The 13857-nt window shown below is 32.0% G+C and overlaps 3 protein-coding genes across 5 annotated transcripts; all 3 read right to left on the bottom strand.

Annotated features, from left to right (window-relative positions):
- Positions 1-2145: 2145 nt before the first annotated feature.
- Positions 2146-5064, bottom strand: LOC105678930 (uncharacterized). The gene is made up of 5 exons (XM_012378656.2): positions 4222-5064; positions 3880-3976; positions 3639-3743; positions 2459-2614; positions 2146-2376 (listed from the first exon to the last, which is right to left on the bottom strand). Exons 1-5 carry the CDS (start codon positions 5001-5003, stop codon positions 2317-2319), a joined length of 1200 nt encoding a protein of 399 aa, XP_012234079.2. The 5' UTR covers positions 5004-5064; the 3' UTR covers positions 2146-2316.
- Positions 5065-6374: 1310 nt separating this feature from the next.
- LOC105678929 (odorant receptor 49a-like) lies at positions 6375-9437 on the bottom strand. Of its 3 annotated transcripts, none has more exons than XR_010888923.1 (7): positions 8656-9437; positions 8152-8263; positions 7882-7989; positions 7517-7672; positions 7314-7426; positions 6934-7088; positions 6375-6861 (listed from the first exon to the last, which is right to left on the bottom strand). XR_010888923.1 is itself a non-coding variant. In XM_012378655.2 (5 exons), exons 1-5 carry the CDS (start codon positions 9435-9437, stop codon positions 7376-7378), a joined length of 1209 nt encoding a protein of 402 aa, XP_012234078.1. In that variant the 3' UTR covers positions 7102-7375. The 3 variants fall into 3 exon arrangements, 1 of the variants encoding a protein (XP_012234078.1); XR_010888922.1 differs by having other exon boundaries at positions 6376-6861; positions 7299-7426; XM_012378655.2 differs by lacking the exons at positions 6375-6861; positions 6934-7088 and having other exon boundaries at positions 7102-7426.
- Positions 9438-9939: 502 nt separating this feature from the next.
- LOC105678928 (odorant receptor 49a-like) lies at positions 9940-13533 on the bottom strand. Its single transcript, XM_012378653.2, has 6 exons — positions 13367-13533; positions 12083-13217; positions 11486-11585; positions 11193-11300; positions 10658-10813; positions 9940-10554 (listed from the first exon to the last, which is right to left on the bottom strand). The coding sequence occupies exons 2-6, from the start codon at positions 12874-12876 to the stop codon at positions 10504-10506; spliced, it is 1209 nt and encodes a 402-aa protein (XP_012234076.1). The 5' UTR covers positions 12877-13217; positions 13367-13533; the 3' UTR covers positions 9940-10503.
- Positions 13534-13857: the final 324 nt, after the last annotated feature.

Consider the following 13857-nt stretch of genomic DNA (forward strand, 5'->3'; position numbering starts at 1 on the left):
TATCACATGTAGATATTCAGTCAAACTCAGTAACTTTATTATCATCTGAATTGCATGACCAATCATTCTCAAAAATGGATGAAAAACTGAACGTTGGTAGCTGTATTGTGTTTAAATATTTCGTCTTTTTTTCAATATTTCCGTACTTTTCCCGCTGTCTAGAGAAAAACGAACTTTACCACGTGATTCTACGGTATAAAATCTATAAGAAACCATTTGTAGTTTTGGTTCCACACCATCGGCTAAAATCGATCCATCTTTAACATCCTTCTTATAATATCTAATTGTCAATATGGCAGCGCTGTGAGAGCGATCATTGACGTTGTACGGTCAGAGAATAGCCGCCCAATGATTCCCTTCCTTCAGTATAAACTCCATGCAATTATTATATCTCTGTCACACAGACGCATCTCTTGCAACAGAAATTATAATATCTAATTGTCAATATAGCAGCGCTGTCAGTGCGATTATTGACGTCGTACGGTCAGAGAATAGCCGCCCAATTATTCCCTTGCTTTAGTATAAACTTCATACAATTATTATATCTATGCCAGAGAGACCTCGTGCAACAGAAATTATAATATCTAATTTTGAATGATCGCTCTGACAGCGCTGCTATATTGAGAATTAGATATTATAATTTCTGTTGGAGGAGCTGTGTCTCTCTGGCACAGATATAATAATTGCATGGAGTTTATACTGAAGCAAGGGAATCATTCGGCGGCTATTCTCTGACCGTACGACGTCAATGATCGCTCTGACAGCACTGCTATATTAAAAATTAGATATTATAATTTCTGTTGCAGGAGTCGCGTGTCTAATTGCATAGAGTTTATACTGAAGCAAGGGAATCATGGAGCGGCTATTCTCTGACCGTATAACGTCAATGATCGCTCTCACAGTGCTGTCATATTGACAATTAGATATTATAAGGAGGATGTTAAAGATAGATCGATTTTAGCCCATGGTGTGGAACCAAAACTACAAATGGTTTCTTATAGATTTTATACCGTAGAATCACGTGGTAAAGTTCGTTTTTCTCTAGACAGCGGGAAAAGTATGGAAATATTGAAAAAAGACGAAATATTTAAACACAATACGGCTACGAACGTTCAATTTTTCATCCATTTTTGAAAATGATTGGTCATCCGATTCAGATGATAATAAAGTTACTGAGTCTGACTGAATATCTACATGTGATATTATTACTTTTAATCGGCTCTTTTCAGAGCCAAATAATGTGCAAAAACCGCTCAGGCAACCTCTCCGTGATGCACATCTGGTAACGCTAATGCCAACGGTGAAGAAACATTTGATTAGAAAATTAAATACTTTTATCAGAACACACACACACACACACACACACACACACACACACCCACAAGAAAAAAGCTTGGACACACTTGTGTTCACTCAAGTACATCCATAAGTACATGTGTTTTTATACGGGAAATTGCATTTTTCATGGTCTTTTTTAAAATTTTTCCGTACTTTCCCCGCTGTCTCGAAGAAAACGGACTTTACCACATGATTCTACGGTATAAAATCTATAAAAAACTATTTGTAGTTTTGGTTCCACACCATAGGCCAAAATCGAACTATTTTTAACATTCTCCTTTTAGTGACAATAAAAAGTTGTTTATAATTTTATCAGTTATGATTTTTATCTTGCAAAATAAGAGAAATCTTTACTGTCTTTTTTATACTACAAAAATAGAACATTGTTTTCTATTTCATACAATAAATACATTATTAAATTATTAAAAAATTGACGTCTGCAAAAAATAAAAAATAATTATGAAGAAAACTTGGCGTACAAGATGATCGAAAATTGTATATCGTTATAGGCAATGGATCGCGGCTATGGATTCGCAATCATCCAAATCCTTTAAAGCAAAAGGTGAGTGCAACCATAAAGAAAAATTAAAACAAATTCAAATAAGAGGATAGTATTAAACGGAAATAAGTAGTTTAAAGTAAACCAACACATTTTACTGATAAACACTTATTGAGTCAACAATCATGAATAATCCATAATGGAGATGCAAGATTTGTTATACATACATAACAAAAATTTATTGTATATTGTGATTATATTTTTCTCACATTTGTTTTAATGATACATTTTTAAGTATTGTGCTAATAATTTATACATTTATCTAATCTAAAATGTTAACCACTTTGTTATTTGCAGTTAATTTTTTTCTTCTACAAAAAAGAATTGCAACGATATTAGAACTTACAAAATCAATTATTCAATTTTATTGATGATAAATCCAATAGGTACATTCTTCCAGTTGTCATTTCTGGAAATTTTTATTTTTCATTTTTTATTTTTAGAAACAAAATGGTGAATGAATATGCATGATTCAATACCTGAAAGATTATTCGTTATGTTGAAAGAAAATTGTAATGCATACATACGATAACGTTACGACTAATACAGACGAAATCTTACCAATGTGAACGCAGGCAATGTCAAATTGTAATTTGTGAACTTTGTAAGTTTACATTCTAATTTGTTGGCCATTGTCAGCAATAGAAATGAACGTTTCACCGACGGCTTGAACCAATACCAATCTTCGTGAAACGCTTTGTCCGTTATTTCTTTACTCTAAATTGAGACAAGAAAACAATAATTTAAAAAAGTTGTGGAAGACTAGTTATTATGGTTGATTATCCGAACTTGTGGAATGACTCGTCTCACGCAAGGTCGACATGTAACGTTGCATCAAAGGAAATTTCTTGATGAGTATGTTTGTGCTTGAAGACTGTTTGTTTGTTAATTTCGGACCATTAACCCGCAGTCAAAAGTTCTAGAGTTGTGTTAATCGTTTGTGCAAATTGTACACGGTAAGTATTGTTTAATGTTGATTCGTAGGCAAATTAAATTTCTCGAAGTGAAGGCTAATGGCTAACGTGAAATATCAAAAGTCACCATCAAAAGGTCGCGAAAACGATTATGCGATGTGATAACAAAAAAGATAATTGTACTGTAATTAATTTTAACGATGTTACCAGCATAAATAAAATATAGTGTCAATTATTATTTTAAACGCACTTTAAATAAATTGTTAATACATTAGCACATAAATTTTCCAGCTACACGTATGTCGCGATTGCGCCAAACAGGTTTAGTTGATAAAAAAGAAACGACAATTAACATGATGAACGGGTCACGCATCAACAGATCATGCAAAACCGGATTAAATGTTCCCTCTAACATATAAGTAAGTAAAAATTCAATTGAAAATGTCACATTCACGCGGTTATCATTGATCAATCGGGATGTATGATTTATGACTTTATGCATTGTATTATTTATTTTTTAGATATATCTTTAGTTGTAGACGTTATTAAGAAAAAATATATTTTAACTTTTCATCGGAATGCACTACTTTATCGCTTTTGTGCGAAATATATGTCTATTGTAGAAGTATGTAGAAATATATCTACACGTTTAAAAATATAATAGACCTAAAAGAGAAATATAATTTTATTCTGAGAAAAGATTATTTTAAACTATTAGAATGCTACCAATTTCGAAACTTAATCATTGTTAAGTGAGAGATAAAAATATTTTTATTGCCGTTTGTATATTTCTGTTATGTTGTGTATTTTGACATCGTCAAACTTACCGCATCTAATAAAAATTGCACGCAAATGCACATCATCAAAAATTCGCTTATCGAACAAAGTGTGTGCATGATAACCACAACCTCCTCAACTAAAGACCTGGATGACTAAAACATTACAAAAACTTTACATATATATTATATATTATATTATATTATATTATATTTAATGATAATATAAGTTTTAATATGGAGTTTAATGTGATATTATAAAGAAAAGTTAATTTTAACAGTTTTTACTCACAGCCATTAAAACACCGAGAAAACAGAATCGAAAGACATTAGTTAGATACATTAAAACGATATTAGACGACAGAATTTCTTTTAGTAAAACAGACATTCTGAAACAAAGAAATATGCATGATATGAAACGTAAAATGTTATAAGATATGAAACACACAGGTTAATATATTATATGTATTTCAATATAGTTAATAACATTTCGTAATTATACTATAATCAATACTTTCTTATTACTGTTTTATTATAATAATTATTAGTGTAATTATCTTTTTATTAGGTTTTGCAAGTATTGTTTGTAACACGGTATCAGAATCTAACGTTTACCGTTTAATAAGATACTTACTGGATTATAATAGTGTGATACCGACACAATTTTCTCATTTCTTTCTCCAACCATTGATTTGTTTTTTGCCCGTGTCTTTCCCTTGTCGATCCGTGGTCATCTTGCGGTTTTTTCTCTTGAAATAATTTTTGGAGTTTAACCGTGAGGTACTGATATTGCGTCGTCATTAACATTATTAGATGCATCATGTAAGTGTATACGCCGATCTTCTTTCCAATAGAAAATATGGTGGAGATCAACACAAATACACTTCCCAATAAATAATTTCTGAGCGACATTGGCTGCGGCGAGAATGCAGCCGGCGTCCTGAAATCCTCATAACAGAAGGAATTCTTTTTCCGCGTAACTGACACGATTTGAACGAGGTGCCACGCCACCGCGGACCCTAAACCGAGTATGCAAAACATCTCGATCGGAAACCGCATCAGCTTCATGTTTTTCGCCATGACGCGCTTCATAGTTTCGTCCTGAAGGCGGAGGATATCGTTCATCATTCGGATAAATCGTACAATGTAACTTCTGCGCGCATTAAGTTGCATGAGTAAGAATAACACTTCTAAGATGTATGTGATGGTGATCATTCCATCACTTAAAAGCGTATCTTTCGACGCCATGATAAAGCCGCAGAACTCCAAGATCTTCGCACATCCAAAGATAAGCCACACACAAGCGCTGTATATCTTCCAGCCAATCGAGAATGACGAATTGCTTGTGATCGGAAACAAATTGCCCGAGAGTTTGTTTATTAGATCATTTAAGAGATGCACGTTTTGGAAGTCCATCGCTCTCGACTACTGTTTCTTTGAAAGTTATTCGTATTATATAGTGATGGTTCGGATGCTTCTTTATGAACGTTTAATACTTTTGACTTTTATGTCCTACTCTACGCTACTGTACATTTAAAACTAAACGCGCGTCCGATTCGAAGCTTTGGTTTTATACCCGTCAGGCGTATATCATTGTAGTCTGATTTGAGAGTATTGATTATTTTTTTTACAATTAATGTTTTACAAAGTTTTTCCCGTATTTATTTTCTTCTTGAATAAACTAAGGAAGTTTAAGTCAATTACCCTTAATGATCAAAGTTGTTGTGTTAGTTATAAATGACTCTTGAGGCAAATTGCTACTTTTAATACTAAATGTGCCTACTTAGCTTCATTTTTCATGCCATTGCCACTCGTACTGTTTTCCAGACTTCAGTACTCTTCTATCGGTGTGCGTGAAAATTACTTGTGAAAAATAAAATGCTATTATAAAATGCATTAAATACTAATTTAGTATGCTGTCAAAGAAACAATTATTTTAGAACATCTCGGTCATTCCAGAGCCGCGAAATCCAAAGAAACCGCAGAACTTGACACTGTCTAATGCACGTCTCGTCGGTGGAAAGTTGCGTATTAATCTACGGTGGGTTAAACCGGCATCGGACGTGCCGATATCGTTTTACAAAGTATGCTGGAGTAGACTTATTTATGGACCAACAAACGACTCTATACCTCAAAACAATTCTTAAAGTAAGTTTTTCTTATTATTGGCAACTTCTTCAGAAAACCTTTGATAATTGTTTTATGCGCAACAATTAATAAAAATATTGTACTAATTTTATTTTAAATAATTACAGGAAAATATTAATGAAGTTAATTGCCATCTTATAAAACTATCTTAAATCCAAAGCTCCAAGTTAAGTCATAAAATTCATATTAAACGATTTCGATTTATTTAAAGTAAATCTTGCAGATTATTAGTTCGAAATGTTAAAAAGTTTGCTGTTACAATTTATATCATTGATTCAACATTTAGGTTGTTTTAATTAGGATTTCCGTATGTATTTCCCAGGATAAGACATATTATGAGCTGAAGTATCTAGAGCTCAAGTGTACTTACTGCAGGTGCAGGCGGTGACGATATACGGCGATCGGCGTCTGACATCGCGCAAGGCGTCCAAAGTCTTCAACAGCACCGACTGCATGACGTACGGTAAGATACTAAATTGATTCGCTCTCGGCGATGGCATATCGGTCCATTCCTGGTTCCTTTCTAAGTTCAGTGTAATTCGGGATAACCAACGAAAGCAGTGACCTTTCATTGAAGCCGACGTCGGAAGAGGTTCTCGCAGGTGCGAGCAAATTCAGGCTAATCTCCATGTGCGTCTATCTGGCTGAAGAGCAACATCGCTATCATATACAATGTCACATGGCGACAGGAATCTCTCAGGTGAAGTAATTTCGGATTGTTTTATCCTATACTCTTGTTGACAAACGTGATTTTCATTATTAGATTTTGGGAAATACAGAAATACGGGTACGTCGTAAAATTATTTATTACAATTAACTGTATACTAGATATGTGATAGTGACAAAGTTTTGCTGTCATAATTTATTTTTTTCAGATTGCTTAACATATTAGCAAGATAGATTAAGCAAAATTATTTTTAGCAAATCAGTATCCGTAATAAATTACTAACATATTCTGCTGCGACATCAAATTCTTTTGTGGCTAGAAAATGGTATATAAGGAAAAATGCTGTTGTGTCGACAGTCGCGGAGTTGTCAAATTTGAAATATAATACAGTATCTGATGCTATGTAATAGTTTAGTGTTTGATGTGTGTTTTATTGCGTGTAGAAATATATTGATTAATCTGCAAGGAATTAAATCGGTATATATGTTAAATGCGCTATTTATACTATATTAATATTATGCAAAGTGTTACCAAACAGCATCTTCAGAAATTTTATTAATATGTCTCATTCTTCTACGATATTACATAGACGAGAGAAGATTCTTCATTTTTTATTCGTATAATTGATCAGTAATTGAATTTTTAAAAATCTTTTAGTATTTGATTAATATATTTTAGTACTGCAACTAATTGCAAAATATCGCAATTAAAAAAGAATGTTTTAATAACAATAGAAAAATTAATCTAATTAATATATTGTACATTATTTTTTACTTAAATGTGCAGAAATTTAAAAACTATACTAACATTAATATATATTTTAATATAATTTGAATTATTTTGTAGTTTTATATATATATTATAAACAAATTGCTATTTATTCACAAATTTCTTACCAAGCAATTTGTTACCTCTAAATCACACAGCATAAGAAATATCGTAATCAACATATCAACATGTTCTTCATTATTGTTTATCGACTCCTTAAAAGCAAGAGGCAAATCGAATATGATTGATTCATAATCTAAAAAACCGACAGAAAATTTAGGAAAAAAAGACATAATTTTTATAATATTATTACATATAAAGATTTAACAAGTATACATATTCTTACTGTCATAAATGAGGGCAGAGATAAATTAAATTTATCACACGCTGCAACTTTGCATTCTAAATTATTAGCTAGTATCATCATCATAAATGTGCGTCTTATAGACGGTCCATAGTGATACCATTTTTCATGAAATGCTTTTTTTGTTATTTCTGTACTCTAAATTGACCATAGAACAATAATAAATAATAATATATAATTTAACTTATAATTATATATATATATTTTTTTTTAAATATTATGCAATGTTAAAAAATAAATTTGTTATATCACAGAGCAATAATTCTAATATAAATATACATATATATATGAAATATCTGATTTAAAAAGGAAAAAAAATATAAAAACTACGTTATGATAAAATTTACAGCGTCTAATAGTTGTTGAACGGAAAAGCACAATACGTAGAATTGCACTATTGAGCCGCATGCGTACATGAAGATCGACAAACCATCCACAAAAGTCGTGGACCCTGTCTAAAAGACATTAGTATGGAAATATATCGTTCATATAATATAATTGATAAAACAATATACATTTACAGATATAAGTATTTCAAATTAATTCTCATATATAAAATGCTAAATAATAAAATGAGTAACGTTATCAGATGAGTAACGTTATCAGATGTTACTCACTGTATCCGCTACTGTACGCACCATAATACCAATAAAACAAAACCGAAACACACTATTCACATAGATCAAACTAAAGTTCAAAGAGAGCAATTTTTTTAGCGTCAACGATAAGCTAAAACAAAGCTTCTTTATTCATAAAAATGTCAAAAAATACATTAATATTCTAATAATCTTCAAAACTATTAGTTGTATTTTTTAAAATGCGCACTAAATAAGAGTGCCATCTACATTCTTTATTCAATTATATGGATGTATAGAATAGCTCTTGTATAACACACTTTTTTAATGCATAAAGCTCGAAAATATTGCATAAAATTATGATAAAAAATAAGCATCAATAAATATACCTACATCAAGAAATATGCATGAATAAGATTTTGCATAAGAGATCAATAAAATACAGAATTTTAATTTAAGTTTTTATAGTATTCTATTAATGCACTTTCTTCAAACAGTTTTTCATTTTACTAACAAATTTATTAATAAATTTAATTGACTACTTACTGAATGACAGTTCTGTAATGCTGACATATCATTTTCATCTCTTTTTCCGCCGATCGATCTATTTCAGAAGGATATATCCGGGAAGATTCATTAAATTTGTTTCGCAGACTTTCCTCTTGAAATATCGCTACAAGCCTCGCAGAAATATATCGATACTGCGCCGTTATCAACAACACCAGATGTATCATATAAACATCCAGCCCGACTTTCTTTATAAAAATATACATGTTACCGAACAGCATGAAGATGTTGCCCAGCAGAAAGATCTCAGTTGAAAACGGCTGCTTGGAAAAGACTACTGGCATCCTGTAGTCCTCGTATAAAAAAGAAGCCTTCTCGAGGATCAACAGAAACGGTGTACAGGACCATGCGAAGACACTCGACCAACCGGATATCCAATAAAACTTGAGCGGAAACTCCATAGGTTTCAGAGTCGTCGTTACGATACATTTCATGGTTTTGTCCGCAACACGCAAAATGTCATTTAATCTTTGGATCAATTGAGTCGTCAGCTTTCTGCGTGAGTAAATTCGCGTGATCATAAAAAACACTTCTACTGTGAGCACGCTGGTAACAGTACCGTCTCTCAAAACCTTTTCCCACGGGGCCAAGACCATTCCAGGAATTAATACAATTATTTGGATCACTTCGATCAACCACGTGCAGATGCCGTATAGCTTCCACGTGATTGAAAAATCCGAATCATCTGATGTCAAGGGTAACAAGTTGCCCGAAATGAGGTTTAAGCGAACGTTTAAAGGATTCACGTTTTGGAAATCCATACTCTCTGTGTTACCTTTCTGCGATGAAAAATTATATTTGACAAACTTTAACACCTCCGTTTTGTCATTATGCTATATTGTAAATATCTTTTTTCGTTTTCTTCCAAGGAACATGCAAGACGTTTCTCACAAAAGTGAAAAATGACTTCATCTTCAGCGTTTTATTATTCTCTTTGAGTTCCTACAACTTCTAAGAGTTTTATCAATACATAATGCGCTGTCATACTGACAGCGATGATGTCCGCGCACAATTATTGATATTTACCTTGCCTGATTATTATTCAGGATAATTACAGGCATCAACAGTCTCTTTTAATAAATAATATCACAAAAAGACTGTCGTGTGCTATCGTAGAGGAACAAAATGTGTTCATAAAATAAATATTACAATAATAATGACGGACAGTAGAAACATTAAAACAAAACGGAAAACTCTTTCATTTAAATATTATGTTTATCTTTCAGGATAAAATTTTCTTTGAAAATTCCACTACTTTATAGACCGACAATTATCTTATGGTATTTGGTCGACAGCCACGGAGTTGTAAAATTCGAAATAGCTGTAGTGCTTGACGTTGCTTGATGCATGTCTCATCAAGGCAAAATTATGGATTGATCTGCAAATCGGAAGTAAATATGCTGCTTATATTCTACAAAATGTCATTTATGAACAATACAAGATCTTGCATTCTTGTTTGTTAGAATAAGTCATCACAATTGAGTAAGCTTTCACACATTATTTTTGTCATAAATATGCTTCAACATTGCAGGAAAACAAGGACAAAAAGAAATTATTATGTTTTAATAATCATGGAATAATGATTAATGTTAATAATAATTTATGTTGCATATTATTTTATATTTTATTTAAAGGTGCGGGCAACTGTTATCTACAAATTATACTAATAGTGTTATTGGTTTAATGTAATCAATAATCTCAGAGATATCATAAATAAATTATTATTTGTTCGTAAAGTTATTAATTGTTACCTTTAGATTGCAAAACAAAAATTTAGTTTAAAGAATTGCTATATTTAAATTGTTCACGCATAATCTTCATTGTTGATCACTTTACTCTCAAAAGCAGAAGGCAAATCGAATACGATTGATTCAATATCTAAAAGATCAAAAAATTTAGAAAAACTGATGTGAAATTTAGTAAAAATAATAGTATTGTTGCATATAAAATATAAAAATATAGAGAATACATATGTTCTTACTGCCATAAATGCGGGTAAAGATAAATTAAATTTATCGCACGCCGAAAGCTTGCATTCTAAGTTATTTCCCAATATCATCATCATAAATGTACGTTTCATAGACGGTCCAAACTGATACCACTTTTCTTGAAATGCTTTATTCGTCATTTTTGTACTCTAAATTGAACATAGAATAATTATAAATAATTGCATGTAATTATTAATTGAGATCCGATAATCTCGGCTCGTCTCAGCTCTCGGTCTCGCGTAAAGAGACACGGTTGGTCTTGCGCTGTGCGTGAACTTGGCGCGAGACACTACCGTGTCTCTTGATTATCTCTTTTTTCATTTATAATTGCTAATAATTATATTCACGGATATTTAATATTAAAAAATTAAATATGTATAATCATTATTCAATAATTATTTTTTTAATTGCTGTGGATAGCTAGAAAAGCTGAAATTTATATATTAACATAGAACGGTAGTTATTTATAACGTTAACTTAATTTTGAAAAAGGAAACAATGTAAAGACTATATTGCAATAAAACTTACCGCATCGTATAACTGTTGGACACAAAAACACAACATATAAAATTGCACTACTGAGCCAAACGAGAACGTACTGACCAACAAACTTTCCACAAAAGTCATTGACGGTATCTGAAGACATATCAATGTAATAACGTCGCTTATACATATATATATAGTTCATAAAATAATATAAAATTATCAATACAATTAAAATTTAATTGTATTAACTTAATACCAATGTAATTGTTTATAATTAACTTATATATTAAATGTTAATATTAAATGTAAAATTAATGTTAGCAGTTGTTACTCACTGCGCTCAACATGATACCGATAAAACAAAATCGTAACACGTTGTTCACATAAATCATACTAAGGTTCAAAGATAGCAATTGTTTTAACAAAGATGATAAACTAAAATAAAACGCATAAGATATATTGTAAAGTACTAATTATAAAGTATATCTTAGAAGAAATAATATTTATAGTACTAAAAAAATCTGATTAGATTTGCGATGCACCACTTTAAAAAATTCAATAGAAACAAAATTTTGTTTATAATGCATAAAAGGCCATGAGAAAATCAAACCACGGCAAAAAGTGAAGGATAAACACAATCACGAATTCTATAATAAAAATTTTATCAATTTTAAGCTCTAACAACTTTGCACAATGATTTAAACACAGTAATCATCAATTATTGATTGATGATCTCGTCACCAATCAATATTTAGGCAACAAAAGTCAAAATAACACGTCTCTGGTCAATAATGTGTTAATTTAATTTTGAATAAAAAATAAAGAAATACAGAGTTTTGAATCAGATTTTTATATAGAATTATTAGAGCTTTTTCAAATAATTTTTCGTTTTATTTAACAAATTTGTGAATATAGTTTACTTGATTACTTACTGAATGACGGCATTGTAATGTCGACATACCGCTCTCATCTCTCTTTCCTCCCAGTGATCTATTTCGGGGGAATGTTTCCGAGAAGATTTATTAAATTCATTTTGCGGATTTCCATCTCGAAATATTACCGCAAGTCTCGTAGCGATATATCGATACTGCGCTGTTAACAGCATTATTAGATGTATCATATAAACATCCAGTCCGACTTTCTTTACAAATATATACATTTCACCGCACAGTATAATAACATTGCCCATCAGGAAGATATTCATCGAGAATGGCTGCTTAGAGAAAACTGCCGGCATCTTAAAATCCTCGTAAAAAAAGGAACTTCTCTCGAAAATAAATAGGAACGGTATACAAAACCACACGCCGACAGCCGGCCAGCCAGCCAACCAGTAAAATCTGAGCGGATCTTCCATAGGTTTCAGGGTGGTTGTCACGATATTTTGCATTGTCTCGTCCGCAACGCTCAGAATATCATTGAATTTCTGGATCAATTGACTCAACAGCTTTTTGCGCGCGTAAATTCGCGTAAACATAAAGAATACTTCTATCGTGACTACCAAAGTGAGCAGACCGTCGTTCAGAGCTTTCTCTCGCGAGACTAAGATCATCCCGGGAATTAATACGGATGTTTGAATCACTTCGATCAGCCAAGTGAAAGCGCTGTATAGCTTCTGCATTATCGGAAATTGCGAATCACCCGGTGTCAAGGGTAATAAATTACCCGAAATCATGTTTAAGCGAACGTTTAAAGGGTTCACGTTTTGAAAATCCATCTTTGGAACCATCGTTTTTTTCGCGATAGATTGTGTTCGAGAGTATTTCGGCACTTGCTAAGATGCAATATTTGGAGCGAGCACAGCTATACACGCAAGTACAGAACGAACGGGAATTATTTGCGCACTGTAAAGATTGTACTTTGATCGCGATTACTTGTAATTAGCCAGAATGAGAAAAGAACGTGCGAACCTTCCGCATCGCGGTTTTATATCTTTTGCGATCAAAAATTCCAAACTGACTAGCGCTGAGCACGCGCGAAGCATGCGCACATTTCTTGCGAGCGATGATTTTTAGTTGTCATTAATTTGACATTGAGATGTTTCACCCAAGAACTAAAGTTACTTTGTCACTGTAAATAAAATTTAAACAGACTTGCTATGACAAAAAATGTATAGATTAATTACAAAAGTGATTTTAATTATTTGTATTGCGATGGCAACGTCACGAAAGGATTGAAAAAGATCCTTTTAAAAGTTTTTTTTGACACGATTCACTTACATTTAGGTTGTCGGTAAGGCACATTTAGTACGTCAAGATAATGTAAAGGTCGTTTGTTGTATGTTACAATATTATCACGTTCGCATACGCTTGTCTATCGAAACATATATGCATCGCTTTTCTATTTCGCTTTGAGAATTGTTTTCAACCCTTTGCCAATCTTCATTTATTATTTCCCTTTAATTACTACGTCAATTGCTACTTTCTGTATTCACCTATTATTAATATATCATATTTTATCATACAGAGAATATCATACAGTGAATCAAATACACACACACACACACACACACACACAGGTATCGTAATAACAGATGAACATTGCAGTACGATCTTATTTAGTTTATTAATCGTACAGATGCATGCGACTAGAAGCCTTCTTTTAATTGCCAAGCTCTGTAAAGCGGTAATTATCTTATAACGCTTGCTCGACTGCGACAGAACAATAAGAACCGTAGATATCGTAAAACCTGTCTAACGCAAGCTTAGTT

Source organism: Linepithema humile, chromosome 3 (assembly GCF_040581485.1).
Source record: "Linepithema humile isolate Giens D197 chromosome 3, Lhum_UNIL_v1.0, whole genome shotgun sequence".
Classification (NCBI taxonomy): Eukaryota; Metazoa; Arthropoda; class Insecta; order Hymenoptera; family Formicidae; genus Linepithema; species Linepithema humile.